Source organism: Sarcophilus harrisii, chromosome 1 (genome assembly GCF_902635505.1).
Source record: "Sarcophilus harrisii chromosome 1, mSarHar1.11, whole genome shotgun sequence".
In the NCBI taxonomy this organism is placed as follows: Eukaryota; Metazoa; Chordata; class Mammalia; order Dasyuromorphia; family Dasyuridae; genus Sarcophilus; species Sarcophilus harrisii.
The window spans coordinates 141,693,854-141,712,402 of NC_045426.1; the positions used below are offsets into that span (position 1 = coordinate 141,693,854).

General features: G+C 34.0%; 1 protein-coding gene across 1 annotated transcript in view; it reads left to right on the forward strand.

Annotated features, from left to right (window-relative positions):
- Nucleotides 1-18,549, forward strand: part of ITGA1 (integrin subunit alpha 1) — a 193,605-nt gene that overhangs the window by 138,307 nt on the left and 36,749 nt on the right. Inside the window, exons 15-18 of the mRNA XM_031964896.1 lie at nucleotides 3,550-3,680; nucleotides 7,150-7,316; nucleotides 11,665-11,801; nucleotides 16,430-16,540. Of these exons, the coding sequence (XP_031820756.1) occupies nucleotides 3,550-3,680; nucleotides 7,150-7,316; nucleotides 11,665-11,801; nucleotides 16,430-16,540 (546 nt within the window). The remainder of the gene's footprint in view (nucleotides 1-3,549; nucleotides 3,681-7,149; nucleotides 7,317-11,664; nucleotides 11,802-16,429; nucleotides 16,541-18,549) is intronic.

Below are 18,549 nucleotides of genomic sequence, written 5' to 3' on the forward strand. Positions count from 1 at the left end.
CATAGCATGAATACAAGACTGACATTGACTATTTGTTTCTCTTTTTTTATTTTATTAACTTTTCTGAAATTTTAATGTCAGGATTTATAGGATGCATTATATTGAGAAGTTGATTTTAATTGTAAACTGGACTGTTTCACTTTTTCAAAAGTCCCAATAATATTTTATGAAATATGACAATACAGACACAAAAAGAAAATTTCCATAGCAATCTATTCACTCCATTTACTAAATAAGTGATTTCTTTTAAGTTCCTAATGACATTATTTACAAAATAGTATTTAAGTGGAAACAGGCAGGATGTCAGAGGATAATATAATTAAGGAATTTTTTAGCACATGGGATAAAATTTCTTTCATATGTTCTGCTACTTTATTACTTCAAAATTTATCCAATAAATCTAAGAGAGATACATTTGAAAAGCCAACAAGTATTGTTCTACAAAAGAAAGGAATTTCCAAAAATCAGGAGTATTGGCAGGTATGGGGCATTATTTATTTGTTTCACTTATGTTCAAATCTTTATGACCTTGTGTGAAGTTTTCTTGGCAATGATGCTGGAGTAGTCTGCTATTTTCTCCTCCAGCTCATTTTTACAGATGAGGAAACTGAGGCAAGTGACTTGCCCAGGGTTATATAGGTAGTAAGTATCTGAGACCTGATTTGAATTCAAGACATCTTGACTCCAGGCCCAGTGCTCTATCCATTGTGCTCTAGCTATCCTATATGGCATATATATGCTGTTAATTTTGCAACCTTGACTCTACGGCTTAAATTGAAATTTCATTTAGGTCAGAGTGATGATCAATCTAATGTTTTTACCTGTCATGAATGTTTGCTTTCCATTCTGGATAGATGTGGTTGACGAAGCATATTTAACTGTGTATGTATGCTGTGTCCAGTTCTGGGCTCCATTTTTTAGAAAGAATACTGATGAACCAGAGACATTCTAAGTAAATTAATTAGGATCATGTGTGGGCACTCAAGACCAAGATGAGTAATGAAGAATGTAGAAATTTATGAGTTGGTATTATAGGAATAGAAGAAGTGGCCCAAGATCCCTCAAAACTATATCATATGATGATAATTGAAGGACCTGATAATGTTTAGCCTATGTGAGAGAAATCAGGGAGAAAGAATAGCTGTCTGTGTATTTGAAATCTGTCATGTGGAAGAGATATTAAACGATTGGATCTATTCTCCAGATGATAGAAACAGAATTATGCTCATTGTAAGGAAAATTCCTAACAATTAGAATTAGCAAATAAAATAAAATAGATGCCTCAGGAGTTAATGGGCTCCCCCCTTATTAGATTTCTTTAAGGGAAAACTGGCTCACTTGTTGGAGACATCATTGCAAGGACTGGTAGTCAGGTATGACTTTGATTGCCAACTCTACAGCTTTTCTGATTTTTGAAATCTCTATTAACTTTTGTGATTCACTGATTCTGATTCTGTGGAATAATTGATTGTGGGATAAAAAGATCTAGATTAAAATCTTGTTCTAGGGGGGCAACTAAGTGGCACAATGGATAGAGCACCAGCCCTGAAGTCAAGAGGTTCAAATTTGGCCTCAGACACAACACTTCCTAGCTGTGTGACCCTGGGCAAATCAGTTAACCTCAATTGCCTCAGGGGGAAAAAAATTTTGGATTTACTGCCTCTCACAGAATCTTAGACAAGTTACCGCCTCTTTCTGGGATTCATAGACTGTTCATAGCATCTTAGAGCTAGAGCTTTATGGGAACTCAGAGTTCACCTACTTTGACCCTTTATTTTTTAGATAAGAAATCTAAAGTCCATTTAAGTGACTTGTCCAAGGTCATATTGGTAGGAAATAACAGAACAGGGATTTTGACCCAAGTCTCTGACTCCAAATCTAGTAGTTTCCTGATCTGTAAAATGAGGACACAGGACCACATGATCACTTATCTGTACTGCGCTTATTAACTATGTGATCCTAGGCAAGTAACTTAACTTTGCTTCAGTGTTCTCATCTGTAAAGTGGAGGTAATAATAATAGTATCTACCTCCTGGAGTTATTGTGAGGATCAAATGAAATAAAAATTGTAAAGCACTTAGCACAATACCTAGAGCATAGTAAATGTTATATAACATTATCATTGTCTTCATCATAATCATCATGTGCTACTTAGGTTTGAGAAGACCTAAAATCAAACTGGATCCTGTTCAAATGTCAATAACCACCTCTTCAACATCCATGAGGAAAAAAATCATTAATTTTTCTGACAAAAAAAGGAAAAAGCACAGTTCAATAAACTACAAATTATTACTTGATAATAATGATCTCTTTGTTTCTGATTTGCTTTATTTATTCCTTTACTTACTTGACCTGCCTCATTCACACTGTGTAGCTGAGGATTCACTAAGTTTAGGGACAGGTTCCAATTTTTTGTGCCATTCTCATATTTGTCATCAAACAGAACAATAGTCAACCCAACGTACTAAATATCCTATAGCTCTTAATTGTTAGCATGATGTCCCAGCGTCTAATTAAAATTTCTAGTTTCTTAAGGCAGTGGCCATATCTCAATACCAGTGATTTGTTATACCTATACCCATTTTTATTTATTTTTTTTTAATTTTTAATAGCTTTTTATTTACAAGTTCTATGCATGGGTAATTTTACAGCATTGACAATTGCCAAACTTTTTGTTCCAATTTTTCCCCTCCTTCCCCCCACCCCCTCCCCTAGATAGCAGGATGACCAATACATGTTAAATATATTAAAGTATAAATTAAATACAAAATAAGTATACATGTCCAAACTATTATTTTGCTGTACTAAAAGAATCAGACTTTGAAATATTGTACAATTAGCCTCCTATACCCATTTTTTTAAAAAAGGTTCTGCTTCCTAGGTAGAAAAGGAAATGATGTATGCGGAAATGCCCATAATTAGAAGTGAAATACCTTAGATCCTTCAAGACTCTCCAAGTCCTGTTTTAACCTCCCTGTAAAACTTCTTATTACTTCACCTGCTCAGAAATATCCCTTCAAAGTGCTCAGGACTTGTCAGAGTCTCTGTAAAATAAAGCTACACAGACAGAGGAACCAGAGTCAATCAGTGGGAATGCTTTTCATGAGGTTCAGTCAGGGTGAGATGAGAGCATTTTTTCCACTCTGGTGTCATTGACTCTGAAATGATTTTGTCTAGAATTATTAAAAGCAAAATGTCCTTTAGAAATAACAAACTGTTTCCTCTTGATTCAATATAAGAGTCTATTTGAACATAGATGCAGAGAAAACTTTTCTTTCTCTGTCCTCTATAATTCTTTCTTTCCTTTTTCCGTTCTTTCTTTTCTTTCTCTCCTTCTTTCCTTCCTTCCTCCCTCCCTCCCTCTCTTTTTTCTTTCCTTCCTTCCTTTTTTGTTGTTCTCATTTGTTTTTCTTCCTTCCTCTATTTTTTATCTATTAATTTGTTCGTTTATTCATTTGCAAATCAGCTAAAATGTAATTTAGATTCATATTGAAAGTACTTCTAGCATTCAATTATCCCATGGATAATTCTATTTGGGGATCCTCACAGCGTATTCCATCAGGTGGAGATGGAGAAACACTGAAATTTTTTGGCCAGTCTATACATGGAGAAATGGATTTAAACGGAGATGGACTGACTGATGTGACCATCGGAGGCCTTGGTGGTGCTGCCCTCTTCTGGTGTGTATTTTAACAGCACCTAGCTGAATTTGTTTCTTTTCTAGTTCTTAAGTACAAATATTTTGAGTTTTTTTTTTTTTTGGATGATAGCTTGGAAACAAAGAGAGCTATCTGATATATGAGCATGCCAAATGTCACATTCTCTTATGTACCCAATAATGTAATACAAATCTTTGTATGCGTGCATAAGCAAGAAAAGTAAATTAATCTGATGAATAAAGGGGAAAATATAAAAATGAAACAACTATAAAACTTTTTTTTTTAGTTCTGAATAGTTGCCAATGAGTAGAGCCGATCTTTTTGGATTCTTATTATTATAGGACAAAATATAAAATATTTGTATGCACATATTTATGTATATGTTCTAGTATGTATTTAAAAGACGGAAACAGAGAAAAAATAGAATCAGTTGGCAATTAAACATCTATCATATATCCGAAATTGTACTAACATTGTAAGGGAACATAAGAACAGTTTAATATAAGGTACCTACTTTTAAATAGCTCACAATACAATATCATGATTTTTAATATTTTATATTCCTTTGTACATATTTTGCATTTTGTTGTGTGTATGTATATCATTCCAATACAATATAATACTCTTGAGAATAAAGAAAGAAAGGGAGAAGGAGGAGACAGAAACATAAGTCCTTTTTTGCACTCCCACAACCCCCATCTTAAACAGGTTGGTTCTCAGAACTTCTTGCATGGATGAGTGCTACAATTTCCTATTGGTCTGCCTTCATCCTCCACACAGCTGACACAACAGGTCTCAATTAACCTGCATGGTTCCCTATTACTTCTTTGAATGAATATAAATTCTATTTGGTTTTTAATGCTTTTTTTTTTAATAACCTGACCTCAAAACACCTTTCTAAAACTTTTTCCACATCACTGTCTTTCATGCATTCTACAATTCAGGCAAATTAACCTTCTGATTGTTCTTCTCACTGGACATGTCATCTTCCCCCCAGATCCATGCCTTTTCACTAGCTGTACCCCACCTAGAAGGCACTCCCTCCCCATCTCTGCCTTTTAGAAGCCTTTGTCTTCTTCAAGATTCAACTCGAGCTCTACCTTCTACATGATGGTTTGCCTAATCCTCACAGCTGTTAGTGCCCCCCACCAAAAAGATTAGCACGTGTTTGTGTGCATATCACACATACATATACAACACACACACATATCCATATATGTCCATGATGTTCCCTCTAATAGAACATAAGCTTCTTGAGTTCAGGAGTTATCTGATTTTGCCTCTATATTCTCAGAGCCTAATACATAGTACACAGAGGGTACTTAATTAATGCCTGTTTACTCAGACTTATTGTTGCCTTTTCACTTACCTGCAGGCCAAGTCCATCGAATGTTACATGAGTATCTCAAAATTAACATTCTCTAAATCAAGTTTATTTTTCTTCAAGAGTTCCTCTACTTTATTACTATTGTTTATATCAGTGGTACCATCAACTCAATATCCCATACTCTAAACATCATGATATTAGATCTTTGATTCTTCCTTCTCTCTGTCATATATATCATATGATATAATATATAATAATATATATAATCAATTTCCAGTTAATTTTTTCTCTGTAATATTTTTCATATCTATTTCCTCCTTTCTGTTCTCACAGTCACTGCCTGGTGTATAAAGCACAAATAGATTATTCAGGGGCCTTGTGACGTCTTCCTCCTCATTTTCTCCTTCACTCAAACCATTCTTCTTTTTTTTTTTAATAGCTTTTTATTTACAAGTTATATGCATGGGTACTTTTACAGTATTGACAACTTCCAAACCTTTTGTTCCAATTTTTCCTCTTCTTCCCCTCACCTTCTCCCCCAGGTTGATCAATATATATTAAATATGTTAAAGTATAAATTAAATACAAAATAAGTATACATGTCCAAATAGTTATTTTGCTGTACAAAAAGAATTGGACTCTGAAATAGTGTACTATTAGCCTGGGAAGGAAATCAAAAATGCAGGCAGACAAAAATATAGGGATTGGCAATTCTATGTAATGGTTCGTAGTCATCTCCCAGAGTTCTTTCACTGGATGTGGTTGGTTCATTTCATTGCTGCTCCATTGGAACTGGTTCATCTCATTGCTGAGGATGGCCAGGTCCATCAGAATTGATCATCATATAGTATTGTTGTTGAAGTATATAATGATCTCCTGGCATCAGTTCATGTAAGTCTCTCCAGGCCTTTCTGAAATCCTCCTGCTGGTCATTTCTTACCGAACAATAGTATTCCATAACATTCATATAGCACAGTTTATTCAGCCATCCTCCAATTGATGGGCATCCACCCAGTTTCCAATTTCTAGCCACTACAAAGAGGACTGCCACAAACATTTTTGCACATGTAGGTTCCTTTCCCTTCTTTAAGATCTCTTTGGGATATAAGCCCAGTAGTAACACTACTGGATCAAAGGGTGTGCACAGTTTGATAACTTTTTGAGCATAATTCCAAATTGCTCTCCAGAATGGCAAACAATTCTTTTTATAACTATAGGACTTAATATTGATTATCTTCAGATCTGGTCCTGTCATTTTGTTAAAATCTTCAAGGAACTATTGATTTAGATTTGGAAGGGACCTTAGAAACCATATATTCTAATCAGCCACCACTTTATTTTACAAATGAAGAAATGTGACTCAGAGATTAAGTGACTTGTCCAAAGTCAGACAGATATTAAGGTGTAGACCTGGGTTTTGAGCCAAGGTTTTGAACCCCCAAATCTAACATCCTTTCCATTGTTTCCCCAAAACTCCACATTCAGTCCTGGCTCTCTCTTTCCAGATCTATCTCATAAGATTTCTATGTACTCTATGCTCTAGTTGGACAAGATTACTATGAATGCCTTATATTTAACTCTCCCCTTGACTTTGTTCACATTATTTTGTAAACTTAGGTTTATTATGATCCCTATAATTACAAATTTAGAGCCGGAAAAAAACCTCAGAAATCATCTAATCCAGCCACTCCCCCACCAGTTTTGCAGATGAGAAAACTAGGGACCAGAAAGAATTAATGTCTTATATCTAATGTTACAGATAGCCAATAGCAAAACAAAGATTGGAACTTAGGTTCTATCACTCCAGATCCAGCTAATTTTTTCCAACTGTACCATGCTGACTCTCAATTTCCTACTTATTGAATTCTCTTCTTAAAGCTCGAGATATAATGTTACCTATTTTAAGATGTTTAATCTTTTTGATTGATGGTGAGCTTTCCCACCCTGGACTTCACATAGCACTTTGCACTTTTCTTATGAACTTATTTTTTCATCTTTGTATGTGTATTATATCCTTTTCTAAGTACCATGAAGGCTGAAAACCAAGTCTTCTCTAAACCTTGTTTCTTAGAACCTAGCAAAATGCTGAACACACAACAAACACTTGTTGAGTTGAATTAAATTTTGTTGAAATTAAATATCTCTTGGTTTTTATTGTTACAGGTCTCGAGATGTAGCTGAAGTTAAAGTTACCATGACTTTTGCTCCCAATAAAGTGAATATTCAAAAGAAAAACTGTAAGATGGAGGGGAAGGAAACAGTATGCATAAATGCTACCATGTGTTTTCATGTCAAACTGAAGTCAAAAGAAGACACAGATTATGTAGCTGGTAAGTTTACTCTACAGAAGACATTTAGATTATAACTCAGTGCCTTTGTTCTTTCAAAGTGATATCTAGTAGAATTTTGCTGTACTCTACTACCTGCCTTTGGTACAGGACCTACCTGTGGAATAAAGGTTTACTAGAAGAATTTAGTTATGTCATGAGGGAAACCAAAAAGAAATAGGCAGAATCAATTAGAGTATATTTTCCCTATAAAGAATGGAGAAGGAACCAGAAAATAATTGACATTAAATATATATGTGGTGATACCATTTCTCTTCCCAGGAATCTTCAGTGTTTCCCTATGACCTTTTAAATAAAGCCTAGGTTTTTCCTGGCATTCAAGGTTCTCTTTAAGCTGGAACAACTTTCCCAATGTTATCTCACAATACTCCCCAGCTATTCATACTTATGCAATGTGATGTAGTACAGGTAGGGCTTAAAATAGAGTACTGAAGAGCTGGGTTTGAACCTTCCTCTGATACTTATAAGCTATGTGACTCATGGAAGAGTCACCTAAGTTTCCTTTTCTTTAACATGGGAATAACACTCTACCTACCTTTTAAGCTTACAACGAAGCTGAAATAGAATGATTCATGTAAGGTGCTTTACAAACCTGTCAGTTGTTTTTATGCATTCTAATGCTTCAGGCCATGGGCAGCTAGATGGCAGTGTGGATAGTGTTGGGCCCAGAGTCAGGAAAACTTGAATTCAAATGTGACCTTAGATAGTTACTAGTTGTATGATTCTGGGTAAGTCATTTAAACCTGTTTATCTCAGTTTCCTCATTTGTAAAATGTTCTGGAGAAGGACATGATAAACCACTCCAGCATTTTTGCCAACAAAACTCCAAATGGGATCGTGAAGAATCAGACACAGCTTAAATGACTGAACAGCAGTATTCCAGCAAATTGAATTATTCTCTGTTTTTCACAGATATTCTTTATCTTACTTTCTATATGCTTTATCTAAACTATTATTTATACCTGAAATGTTCTCTGTTGAATTTCTTTATTTCTTTTAATATTCAACTAAAGTACTATGCCCTACAGAGTAATAAATAAAATTTATATATGCTAGGTACTCTGGTAAGATCTTAAAAACGTTTATCTCATTTGGTCCCCACAATAATCCTGGGAGATAGATGCTTTACTACCCTCATTTTACAGATGAGGAAACTGAGGCAGACAATGGTTCAGGAACTAGCCCAGGTTTACACAACTGATAAGTACCTGTGGCTAGATTGGAACTCAGATCTACCAGTCTCTACTTCTAACAATCTATCCATTGTGCCATCTAGTTACCACAAATTGGTTTTCTTCATAAAGCAGCATCTGCTTCTCTAATACAGTAATATCCTTTCCCCATATTTCATATGCAATACTTTTTAAAAACATTCATTTTATGCCTTTATAATAAAATAATTATGTTTTATAGTTAGCTCCCTTTATATCCTGCCCCTTCAGACTGCAGGCATTTAATAAATGTTTATAAATATTGAAGTTTAAGTTCAGGACACCAAGACTTTATGATTCTCTGGACCCTTCACTTATGATGAGGAGATCAGGAAACAATTCTGCTGTCAAAAGTGGGAAATCAGAGAAGAACAAGCCTGGAGAGATTTTGAGTACAAATGAACACTGTTCTTTATGGGTTTACCCAGCAAAGGGACTTTTTTTAACTCCTGTCTTCCTAGCAAATAGACAAAATACAAGGTTATTCTGTTTTGCTTCTCCCAATATCCCTCTAATCAAACATCTCCACTGGGAATGAGGAGTCCAGTTGAAAGTTAGATAAGTGATTTTTTTTTCATGGCCATAAACCCTGAGGGTCTTTCCCTCCCGAATTTATTTATTTAGATTTATTTTTCTCTTTGACTAGTGAAAAAGGAGATTCTTTGCCTAAATTGCTACCTAGGTTATCACTGAATGGGTGCAGCAAAGGCCAAGTTCTCCCACTGCCTCCAGGGCCTTATCCAGTTGTCCTATATCTTACAACTAGATCCAGATAGCTTTGGAGGGGAAAGAGAGGCAGGTGACCTTTCCCTCCTAACTTAAATCCAATTCACTTACATGTCAGGGTATCATGATGGTGTCATGATCCTCCTCAAAAATGAAAGACAAACAACATTCAGGACAGAGGAAGAGAAGACCAATGTTTTCTTTAAATCAAATATAAACTAAAAGAATAATATTCAATGTCTTAAAATTTCCTTTTTTGTGCTTCTATAACACAACCCCAATAACATTCTTCCCTGTCACTTGTAAATATAATCCTAAACTCATAATTATGCAAATGGAGCATAAATTCTAACACTTATTTAAATTTAAAGTAATTAAAATATGTCTACCAGTTAGCTAAATTTGGAGATGCTCATTATTGAAGCATTGGCTACTAGGTGATTAAATTTTTTGGAGGGGGCACAGAAAATTATTAAGAGTTTGGGATTCACATTTGTGGAGGGTGTAACCATAATAATAAAATCAAAAATCTTTTGAAGAATTGAAGTCTCCAATATAATTTTCAAATGTTCCACAGTCATCTATTTTTGTTTAACTCTTTTTTGTTTTATTATAAGAGTCTCATGCATGGAAGATGAAATAGAAAGAACAGAGAAATGAGAATATCACAAAATTGACATAGAACAAAAAAATTAATAAAGGTAGCAATCATACCTTTAAAAAAGTTTTAAATGTTCCACAAAGAAAAAGTAAGGCAGCTAGATAGCACAGTGGAGAGAGTCCCAGACTGTAAGTCAAGAGGACCAAAGCTGAAATCTAAACTAAGACATTTACCAGCTATGTGACCTGGATAAATTGCATAACTTCCTTTTGACTTTCTTCATATGTAAAATAAGGATTATATTAGCAGCTAAGTCCCAGGGTTTTTGTGAGAATCAAATGAGATAATAATTGTAAAGCATTTAGCATAGTATCTGGCACATAGTTAGCACTATATAAATATTAGTTACTATCATCATCATCATCATAAGTATTATTATTAGGTTTTAATACTTTATTTGTGATTTGTAGAATCCATAGCTTTACCAAATAAATGTGCAAAGGAGAAATAATATAATTTATATATTATATAAATATATTTTAATTACTTTAAATTTAAATAAATTTTATATTACTTTTCAAAGTAATTCAAGTATTTTTAACCTATATTGGATTACTTGCTGTCTAAGGAAGGAGAACGTGGGGGGGTGGGGGAGGAGGGAGAAAAATATGGGACATAAGGTTTTACAAGAGTGAATGCTGAAAACTATCTTTGCATGTATCTTGAGAATAAAAGCTATTATAAAAAAGAAATTATAAATAAAAAGCAATGCAAATGGAAAAATAAAGGCATTCTGACCAAACTGGAAAAAGTAATATTCAATTGATTCCAATTAATTGATAGAATAGATTATTTTATGCTTCTTATGTTCATATACATATTTGCATTTTAATAAGTTTGGCAATACTTCAGCTTTATGGTGTAATAGAGACTCAATAAATGTCTGTTGATAGTAAGTGTACAAAGAGGCTCTTCTGTAACCCATCTGTGAAGCCTTAATATCAATGTGCATTTCTGACTACTTTGTGTCCTTACACAGCACAAAAGCCTGCATATAATAGGCAGTTGTTAAAGATTTTAGGATTGATTATAATGTAGACTCATATGCCAAGTGTTGTTCTAATATTTTTGATTTATTGTACTGGAAAAGATCATAGTAAATTCTAATCTGATATGACGTGGGAATGAAGTAAAATACCAGTCCCTAATTATTTGTTTAGTAGAACATTACCAAGCATGTACCATATAAGGCTTAAGAATCTGATCAGTAAAATACACAATGTTAAAATCATTTGTGCCATAATTTAATCTTCCTTCAATTACTTACAATCTTACTCAATTTGGATTAACTGCAACAATTATTCTTGATTCCAGAAAACAGATAGTAAAATGTGCCTCACTTTTCTCAGCAATAAGACAGGTGACCAATGACAGGCACATGATAGTTGCATTTATCTTCAGAATCAATCATGGTTTCCAATATTTTTGTATGACTGTTTTTTTACAAGTAAAGATTTCATTCCAGCAGGTGTCAGGGAAGGGAAGAGAAATATATCCAGAAATGACTCTGATGTACAATTAAAAAAGCAAAATATATAGAGAAGAAGCCAATTCAGGATCTCAATGTGTTTCATAACATTAATTATTTCAAGTCCATACATTTCTGGGAGTGGCAGTCAATGGAAAGCTCTAATTATTTGAATAATGAATAAGTATATTTTACTGTAATCCTCAATTACCTTTCTTGTCCATGAATATGACTATGGATAAATATTTAATTTTTTTTAAATAGATCTGCAATACCGAGTTACATTAGACTCAGTAAGACAGATATCACGAAGTTTCTTCTCTGGAACGCAAGAAAGAAAGATTCAAAAAAACATCACAGTCCGGAGATCAGAATGTACTAATCATTACTTCTACATGTTGGCAAGTAAATCATATATTATAGCTGTCTTATTATAAAACTTAATTAAAAGAGATGTTTTTTAGTCATCCCTTCTTTCTCAGGAAATCAAAGGAATAGGCTTTTTCATTATCAAATGTTATTTGTATTATTATGTATGTCACTATAGTGTCATTTGTTGAATAATTTTGTATTCTGGATTTGCTCAGTACAAATATTGGAGCTTCTTTTTAATGAATTGCCTATCTGGTTCTTCTTCTTCTTTTTTTTTTCCTTTCCTTTTCTTTTTCTCTTTTTTTTTCTTTGTTTTCTCTCAACCAGATAACTCTAAGAATTTCTGAAGTTGATTTAAATTCAAGTTCTTAATGGCTCATCATTCAAGCATACCCATAAGAGAAATAGCATCAAAACAAAATGGCAAAATGATAGATAGTAATCATAACCCACTTCCTAGTTAAAATAAACTTGTTCTCTCTCCTTTTCCTCACTCACAAAAATTTGGGTCTGACAAAGTCTTCCAACAGCTCATGACTTTGATAGGCATTCTATGTATGCAAAGTGAGCAAGAAATTGGAAATATCACAGATCCCAGGTAGTTTCAGTATCTCTCCACAACCAGGAAGTCTCTTCTTTTTGCTTGAGGGAACCTCAAGTATATTCCTAAATTCTTGAATTCCTAGATGGTTTCATAGCTCTCCCAGACACTTTCTCCACCATTCCAGAAATCCTTTGTTTTTCCTCTCAAGCAACAGCTATGCCATGGGCAGGCACATGAGAAATTATATTCTTGCTGGCCTTCAATAAATGTTTATATGTTGGGATTAGGCATTTTAAATAATGTAGCCTTTTCTCTATTAGACACATTTGTTAACAATATATTAGGTATCAAAATAAATTAAAATATATTAGCTATAACATATCAAGTGTTCAATATTTACCTATTGTAATAATCTATTTTGGAAAGATTGATAAGAATTTGGGAGACCTTAATTCTAGTTTTCCTTCTACTACTCACTAGCAGAGTTAATTTGGCAGTTATTTAGACTCTGAGTAATGTAACTTCTGTCTGTTTCAGTATCTTCAACTGTAAAATGTGGGTAATAATAGCACCCACCTTCCAGGATTATGGTGAGGATCAACTGAGAGAACATCTTTAAAACTTCTTAGCATAGTGTTTGATCCATAGAAGGCACTAAATAAATCCTTGTTTTGTTTTGTTTTTCTTCTCTCCTATTTTTCTAAACAGAAATGAGATACATTTACCTACCTTAAGGCAGAGGATTAGCTCAGATAATTTCTTGAATTTCTTTCTAAGATCTGTAATTATAAGACATATATATAAGATATAACATATAATTATATTTATTACTTCTTTATACATAGACCAAAACCATAAAAGTTACATTTGCTTAATCACTACTTTTGTAAAATTGCAATTAAGAGTGGACTTGGTTGTGTTGTATTTCATTTTTCCAGTAGCAGAAGCAAATAATTTTTTCCTCTTTAGGGTGAATATTATAACCAATTTGAAAGATTTTGAATTTTACCATTCCATTTCCTGACCTAACCATTTTCTTACCCTTTCAATGTGGCAATGCTATATAAAAAGGTCGCATGATACATTTGTAAATCAATATTTTGTGGTAACATTGAAGGATTAAATTAATTTGTTGTAGCCAAATTTTTATTTTCCTAAATTCATGTATAACACTACACCACAGAATGTTTTCTTTAAAATCATTTCCAAGATTGAAAAACACTAAAAATATCATAAATTGTTGTAAAGGTACAGCTTTAGAGTACAGACATTTAACACAACAAACTATTTTTCCTCTGAGTATTTTTATGTTTCTGATATATTCATGTTCCAGTTTGAAAATTATAGTTCTCAATAAGACAGATACCTAAAAAAGAGAGAAAAAATAGATTCTACTATTTATAAAAGAAGAACGTAAATCTAGGGCTGGAAGAGATTTAAATATAATCTAATTTCTCTCCCTTAATTTATTGATAAGAAAACTAAAAAAAATCCAGTGCTTTGGCCAAAACCACACAGTAGAAAGCAGCAGAAGTACAATTTATTCTTTCCCATGTCTATGATATCAATTTTTCAATAGTTTAGTCATTTTCAAGTAATATTTTTGCCTCTTTGTAGCCCTATGTGGGGTATTCTTGACAAAAATACTGAAGTGGATTGTCATTTTCATCACTAACTCATTTTACAAATGAGGAAACTGAGGCAAACAGGGTTAAGTCGTTTGCCCAGGATCTCACAGTTAATAAGAGTCTGATGCTAGATTTGAACTCAGGGCTTTCTAACTCTGGATCCAGTGCTTTATCCAATGTGCCACTTAGTTGCTCTCCACAGGCCTACATATTTATTTGCACACTGACTTTACTGATGAAGAAACTGAAGCAAACAATGACCTGCCCAGGATCACACAGCTACTAAGTGTTTGAGGCCAGATTTGAATTCATAAAGAAGAGTCTTCCTGATTCCAAATTTCAGTGCTCTATCTATTGTGTCAACTAGCTGCCTGGATATCATTTTCACTCATACATAAAAAGAAACATTACTCTATTGGTAAACTCATATTTCTAGTGTGTAGAAACTTACAAAGTGTTTTTGTCATGATGCAAGTGTCTACAATTTGCCATTAAACAAACTGCCAAACTGCATTTTGCAAACAAAATTTGCTGTCGAGGTAAATGGACTTGTCCAAGCCTTCACAGCAAGTGTAGGAGGCAAGATCTGAACCCTGGACTTTGGACTCCAATGCCAGAGCCCTTTCCATTGTAGTACTACTAGACTCCTTCTATAGTACCCCTAAACCTTACAGGGTTTAGGGATGGGGAGTAAAACTAGAGAGCATCCTCCTTTTTAGTTGATCAGAATTTATTTTTTTTCCATTTACTCTTTTTTTTTTTTTTATTATAGCTTTTATTTACAAATTCTATGCATGGGTAATTTTACAGCATTGACAATTGCCAAACCTTTTGTTCTAATTTTTCCCCTCCTTCCCCCCACCCCCTTCCCCAGATGGCAGGATGACCAATACATGTTAAATATGTTAAAGTATAAATTAAATACAAAATAAGTATACATGTCCAAATAGTTATTTTGCTGTACAAAAAGAATTGGACTCTGAAATAGTGTACAATTAGCCTGTGAAGGAAATCAAATATGCAGGCAGACAAAAATATAGGGATTGGCAATTCTATGTAATGGTTCGTAGTTATCTCCCAGAATTCTTTCACTGGGTGTGGTTGGTTCAATTCATTACTGCTCCATTGGAACTGATTTGGTTGATCTCCTTGCTGAGGATGGCCAGGTCCATCAGAATTGATCATCATATAGTATTGTTGTTGAAGTATATAATGATCTCCTGGCCCTGCTTGTTTCACTCAGCATCAGTTCATGTAAGTCTCTCCAGGCCTTTCTGAAATCATCCTGTTGATTCTTACTGAATCTTTTCTTACTGAACAATAATATTCCATAATATTCTAATATCACAATTTATTCAGCCATTCTCCAGTTGATGGGCATCCACTCAGGTTCCAGTTTCTGGCCACTACAAAGAGGGCTGCCACAAACATTCTTGCAATACAGGTCTTTTTCCCTAGGTGATCAGAATATAAACCTCAAGAGCCAGAATTTAGCTCAGAAGAGAGAAAGTGTGCTACCACCCAAAGGACAGAGGCTTTGATATCAGAGGACCTACATCCTAGGTTCCATCTTTCTCACCAATTGTATCACTTTGGCCAAATCAAGGGACTTGCTGTCTAAGCCCCAGTTTTCTTATCTGTAAAATTAAGGATTTGGACTTGAAGTCCTTCCAAATTCCTTCTGGCTCTAAATCTATGGAGCTTCTGTCTGCTTTTGGCAGCAAGAGTTAGCCTTATCCATAAATTCGGTATCTTTACTATGTTTAAAGAATGGGAACTAAGTGATCCAGAGAAAGGTATTTAACCTCTCTGGGTTTTGATTCCTTCATCTAATAAAAGAGAAGATGGACTAGTTAATATCTCAAGTCCTTTCCAGCTTTAAATCTGTAATCCTATCATCTAATTTTTTTTAATTGAAAAAAAAATTTTAGACCACAATCACCATCATGTACCAGAAGTTAACCATTCATTGCACAAAGACTCAGTCCCTACTTATACCCTTAAGTATGATATTAATGAATGACCAGCTCAGCCTAAACTTTCACAGATCTACCCATCTAAAACTGAAAAAAATTCCTAAAATTATTATTTCTTTATTTTTAGTTTAATGAACTGTTAAGGTAAAAAAAAATATAGCTTCATTCTACTTGCATTAATTATTGTATCATTTTATTATGCCTAGCACCTACAAAGTGGGTAAACTTAGAATGGCTTTGGATGAATTCATCTCTAACAGAACTGTCAAATTATTCCATGAGTTCACTTGGATCTTTTGCCCCTTTTATGGCCCCTTTCTTTCTTTCTACTCACTCCCCCACCTCCAAAGGTATAAGGCAAGAAGGAGGGGTAAATGTTAACATATCTAGATCCCTTGGAAAAAATATGTAAGCATCCACTGGGGCACATACAGAAAAGATAAAACCTAAAGTGACAAGGCATAAAATATAGAAAATACAAGTAACATATTTCTTGCTTTCCGTTCTAGGACAAACATGACTTTCGGGATTCAGTGAAGGTATCATTGGATTTTAATCTTTCAGATCCAGAAAATGGGCCTGTTCTTGATGGTGATCTACCTAACTCCATACATGAATATGTAAGTCATTTTTAACAACTTCGATATCTAATTATTAATAAGATATTAGGAACTAAAGTTGGTATATAAATGGGTTACTGAAGAAAAAGAAATCCAGAATCTTCTGATAGCAAAAATTTGCTTTACCCACTTTTAACTCCATTTTCTTAGCCTTCTTGCTAGCTCCTTTATATTCCTAAATTGTTTAGAGCTGTCTTCTACAAAGTACCACCCTTTGGAGGAAGAAGTCATAGACTCATAAATCTTCTCACCACTCCCCCAAAATAAATAAATAAATAATAAGAAATTTTTCATTATGCAGATTACAGAAAACAGAGACAACCTATAGTACAATGGGACCAGGTTGTGCAGATTTTTAAATGATGAATGGAATTTATATTTGAACCTGAGGCAATAGAGAGAACATTTGGAGCAAATGTTTCTTATTAACCTGTGGTCCAAGACATTTCACAGAATTGATGAATTTATATAGGAAAAATAACATCTTTTATTTTCACTAAACTCTAAATGAAATTTAGAATTTCTTAAATTTTGTTTTCTTTAATTATTCTGAGCATAGGTTCATAAGATTCACTGACTATCAAATACACACACACACACACACACACACACACACACATACACACACACATTAAGAACCCTTGCACTAAAGTTTTTTGAGTGTTGGGAGTAAGATATATGGAGTGGGGAGGAAATAATAGATCTGTGCTTTAGGAAAATCATTTTGGTTGCTGAGTGGAAGATGGATTTAGAGTGCAAAAGAGATTTGAAACAGGGAAATAGAATAAGAGATGATTGTAGTAGGTTAGGCCACTGGTAATGAGAGCCAGCACTAGGATGGTAACTTTGTGAATTAAAACAAGAGATAAGAGATATTATGAAGATGGATACAACAAGATTAGGGAATTAATTGGATCTATGGAGTGAGTGAGAGTGAAGATTGAGGATGACAAAAAAATTAAGAAGTTGGATGTCTGGAAAGATAATGGCCCCTTTGACAATAATAGGGAAACTCAGAAGATAGATTTGGAAGAAAAAAAAGAATATTCTTTGGAAATGTTGAGTTTGAAGTACCTATTAGACATCTAGTTCAAAATATTTAATAGTTGATCATGTGGTACTAGAGCTCAACTGTTATGGGAGCAACCTGCTAGTGGCTGCTAGGTGTTATGGGAGCCACCTGCTAGTGACTGCTGGGGATCTAATTCTTACTAGCAGAATAGTGAGAGGATTTATGTGAGAGGATGATAACAGTACAAGGAGACTGAGAGGCAGTTGCATTCTTTTCCTATTGCCTCCTATTTATTTCATTCCCAATTCACAAGCAACATCTGCATCAGTAAAGGTTGATTTACAATTCCTTTTAGTGTGTTATGATTCACAGCTGTGGGGGCTTTCCAAGAATTCACCTACCCCTTCACACTTAGGCATGGTCCTTAACACTCAATAAAGAGACTAGGGCTAAATATATAGTGCTGAAAATCATCTACATATAGAGATGATAGCTGAATCCATGAAAGATGATGAGACTATAATGTGAGATAATGCAGAGAGAAAAGACAAGAGGACCACCGATAGAACTGAAGAGGGTGGGGTGATATAAATGGAAACTCAGCAAGAAAGGCTAAGAGAGTAAGATAGGTAGAGGAAAAGCAAAAAAAAAAAAACAGCAGTATGTAAATCCAGAAAAAAGCTATGGGAATATCACAAATAATACAAATAATTTTACTTGGAAATTTTGTAGAGTCTTTGTCCATTCCAATGAAATCAGTGATTTTAATTCTTGTTCAAGACTGAAATACTAGATTCTACTTCTCAGAAGAAAATGAGTGGAGAAATTGGTAGATCACATATAATGATAAAAAAAATGCTGCCCAACCTTTTGGCAGAGTCCATCTTTCAAAATGACAACCACAGTTTTGCAAATATTAACAGAATTTTAGGAACAAAATAGTAATGAAGACTGGACCTGTGATATCATTGGTATAAGGTTTTCCTGGATGATGATA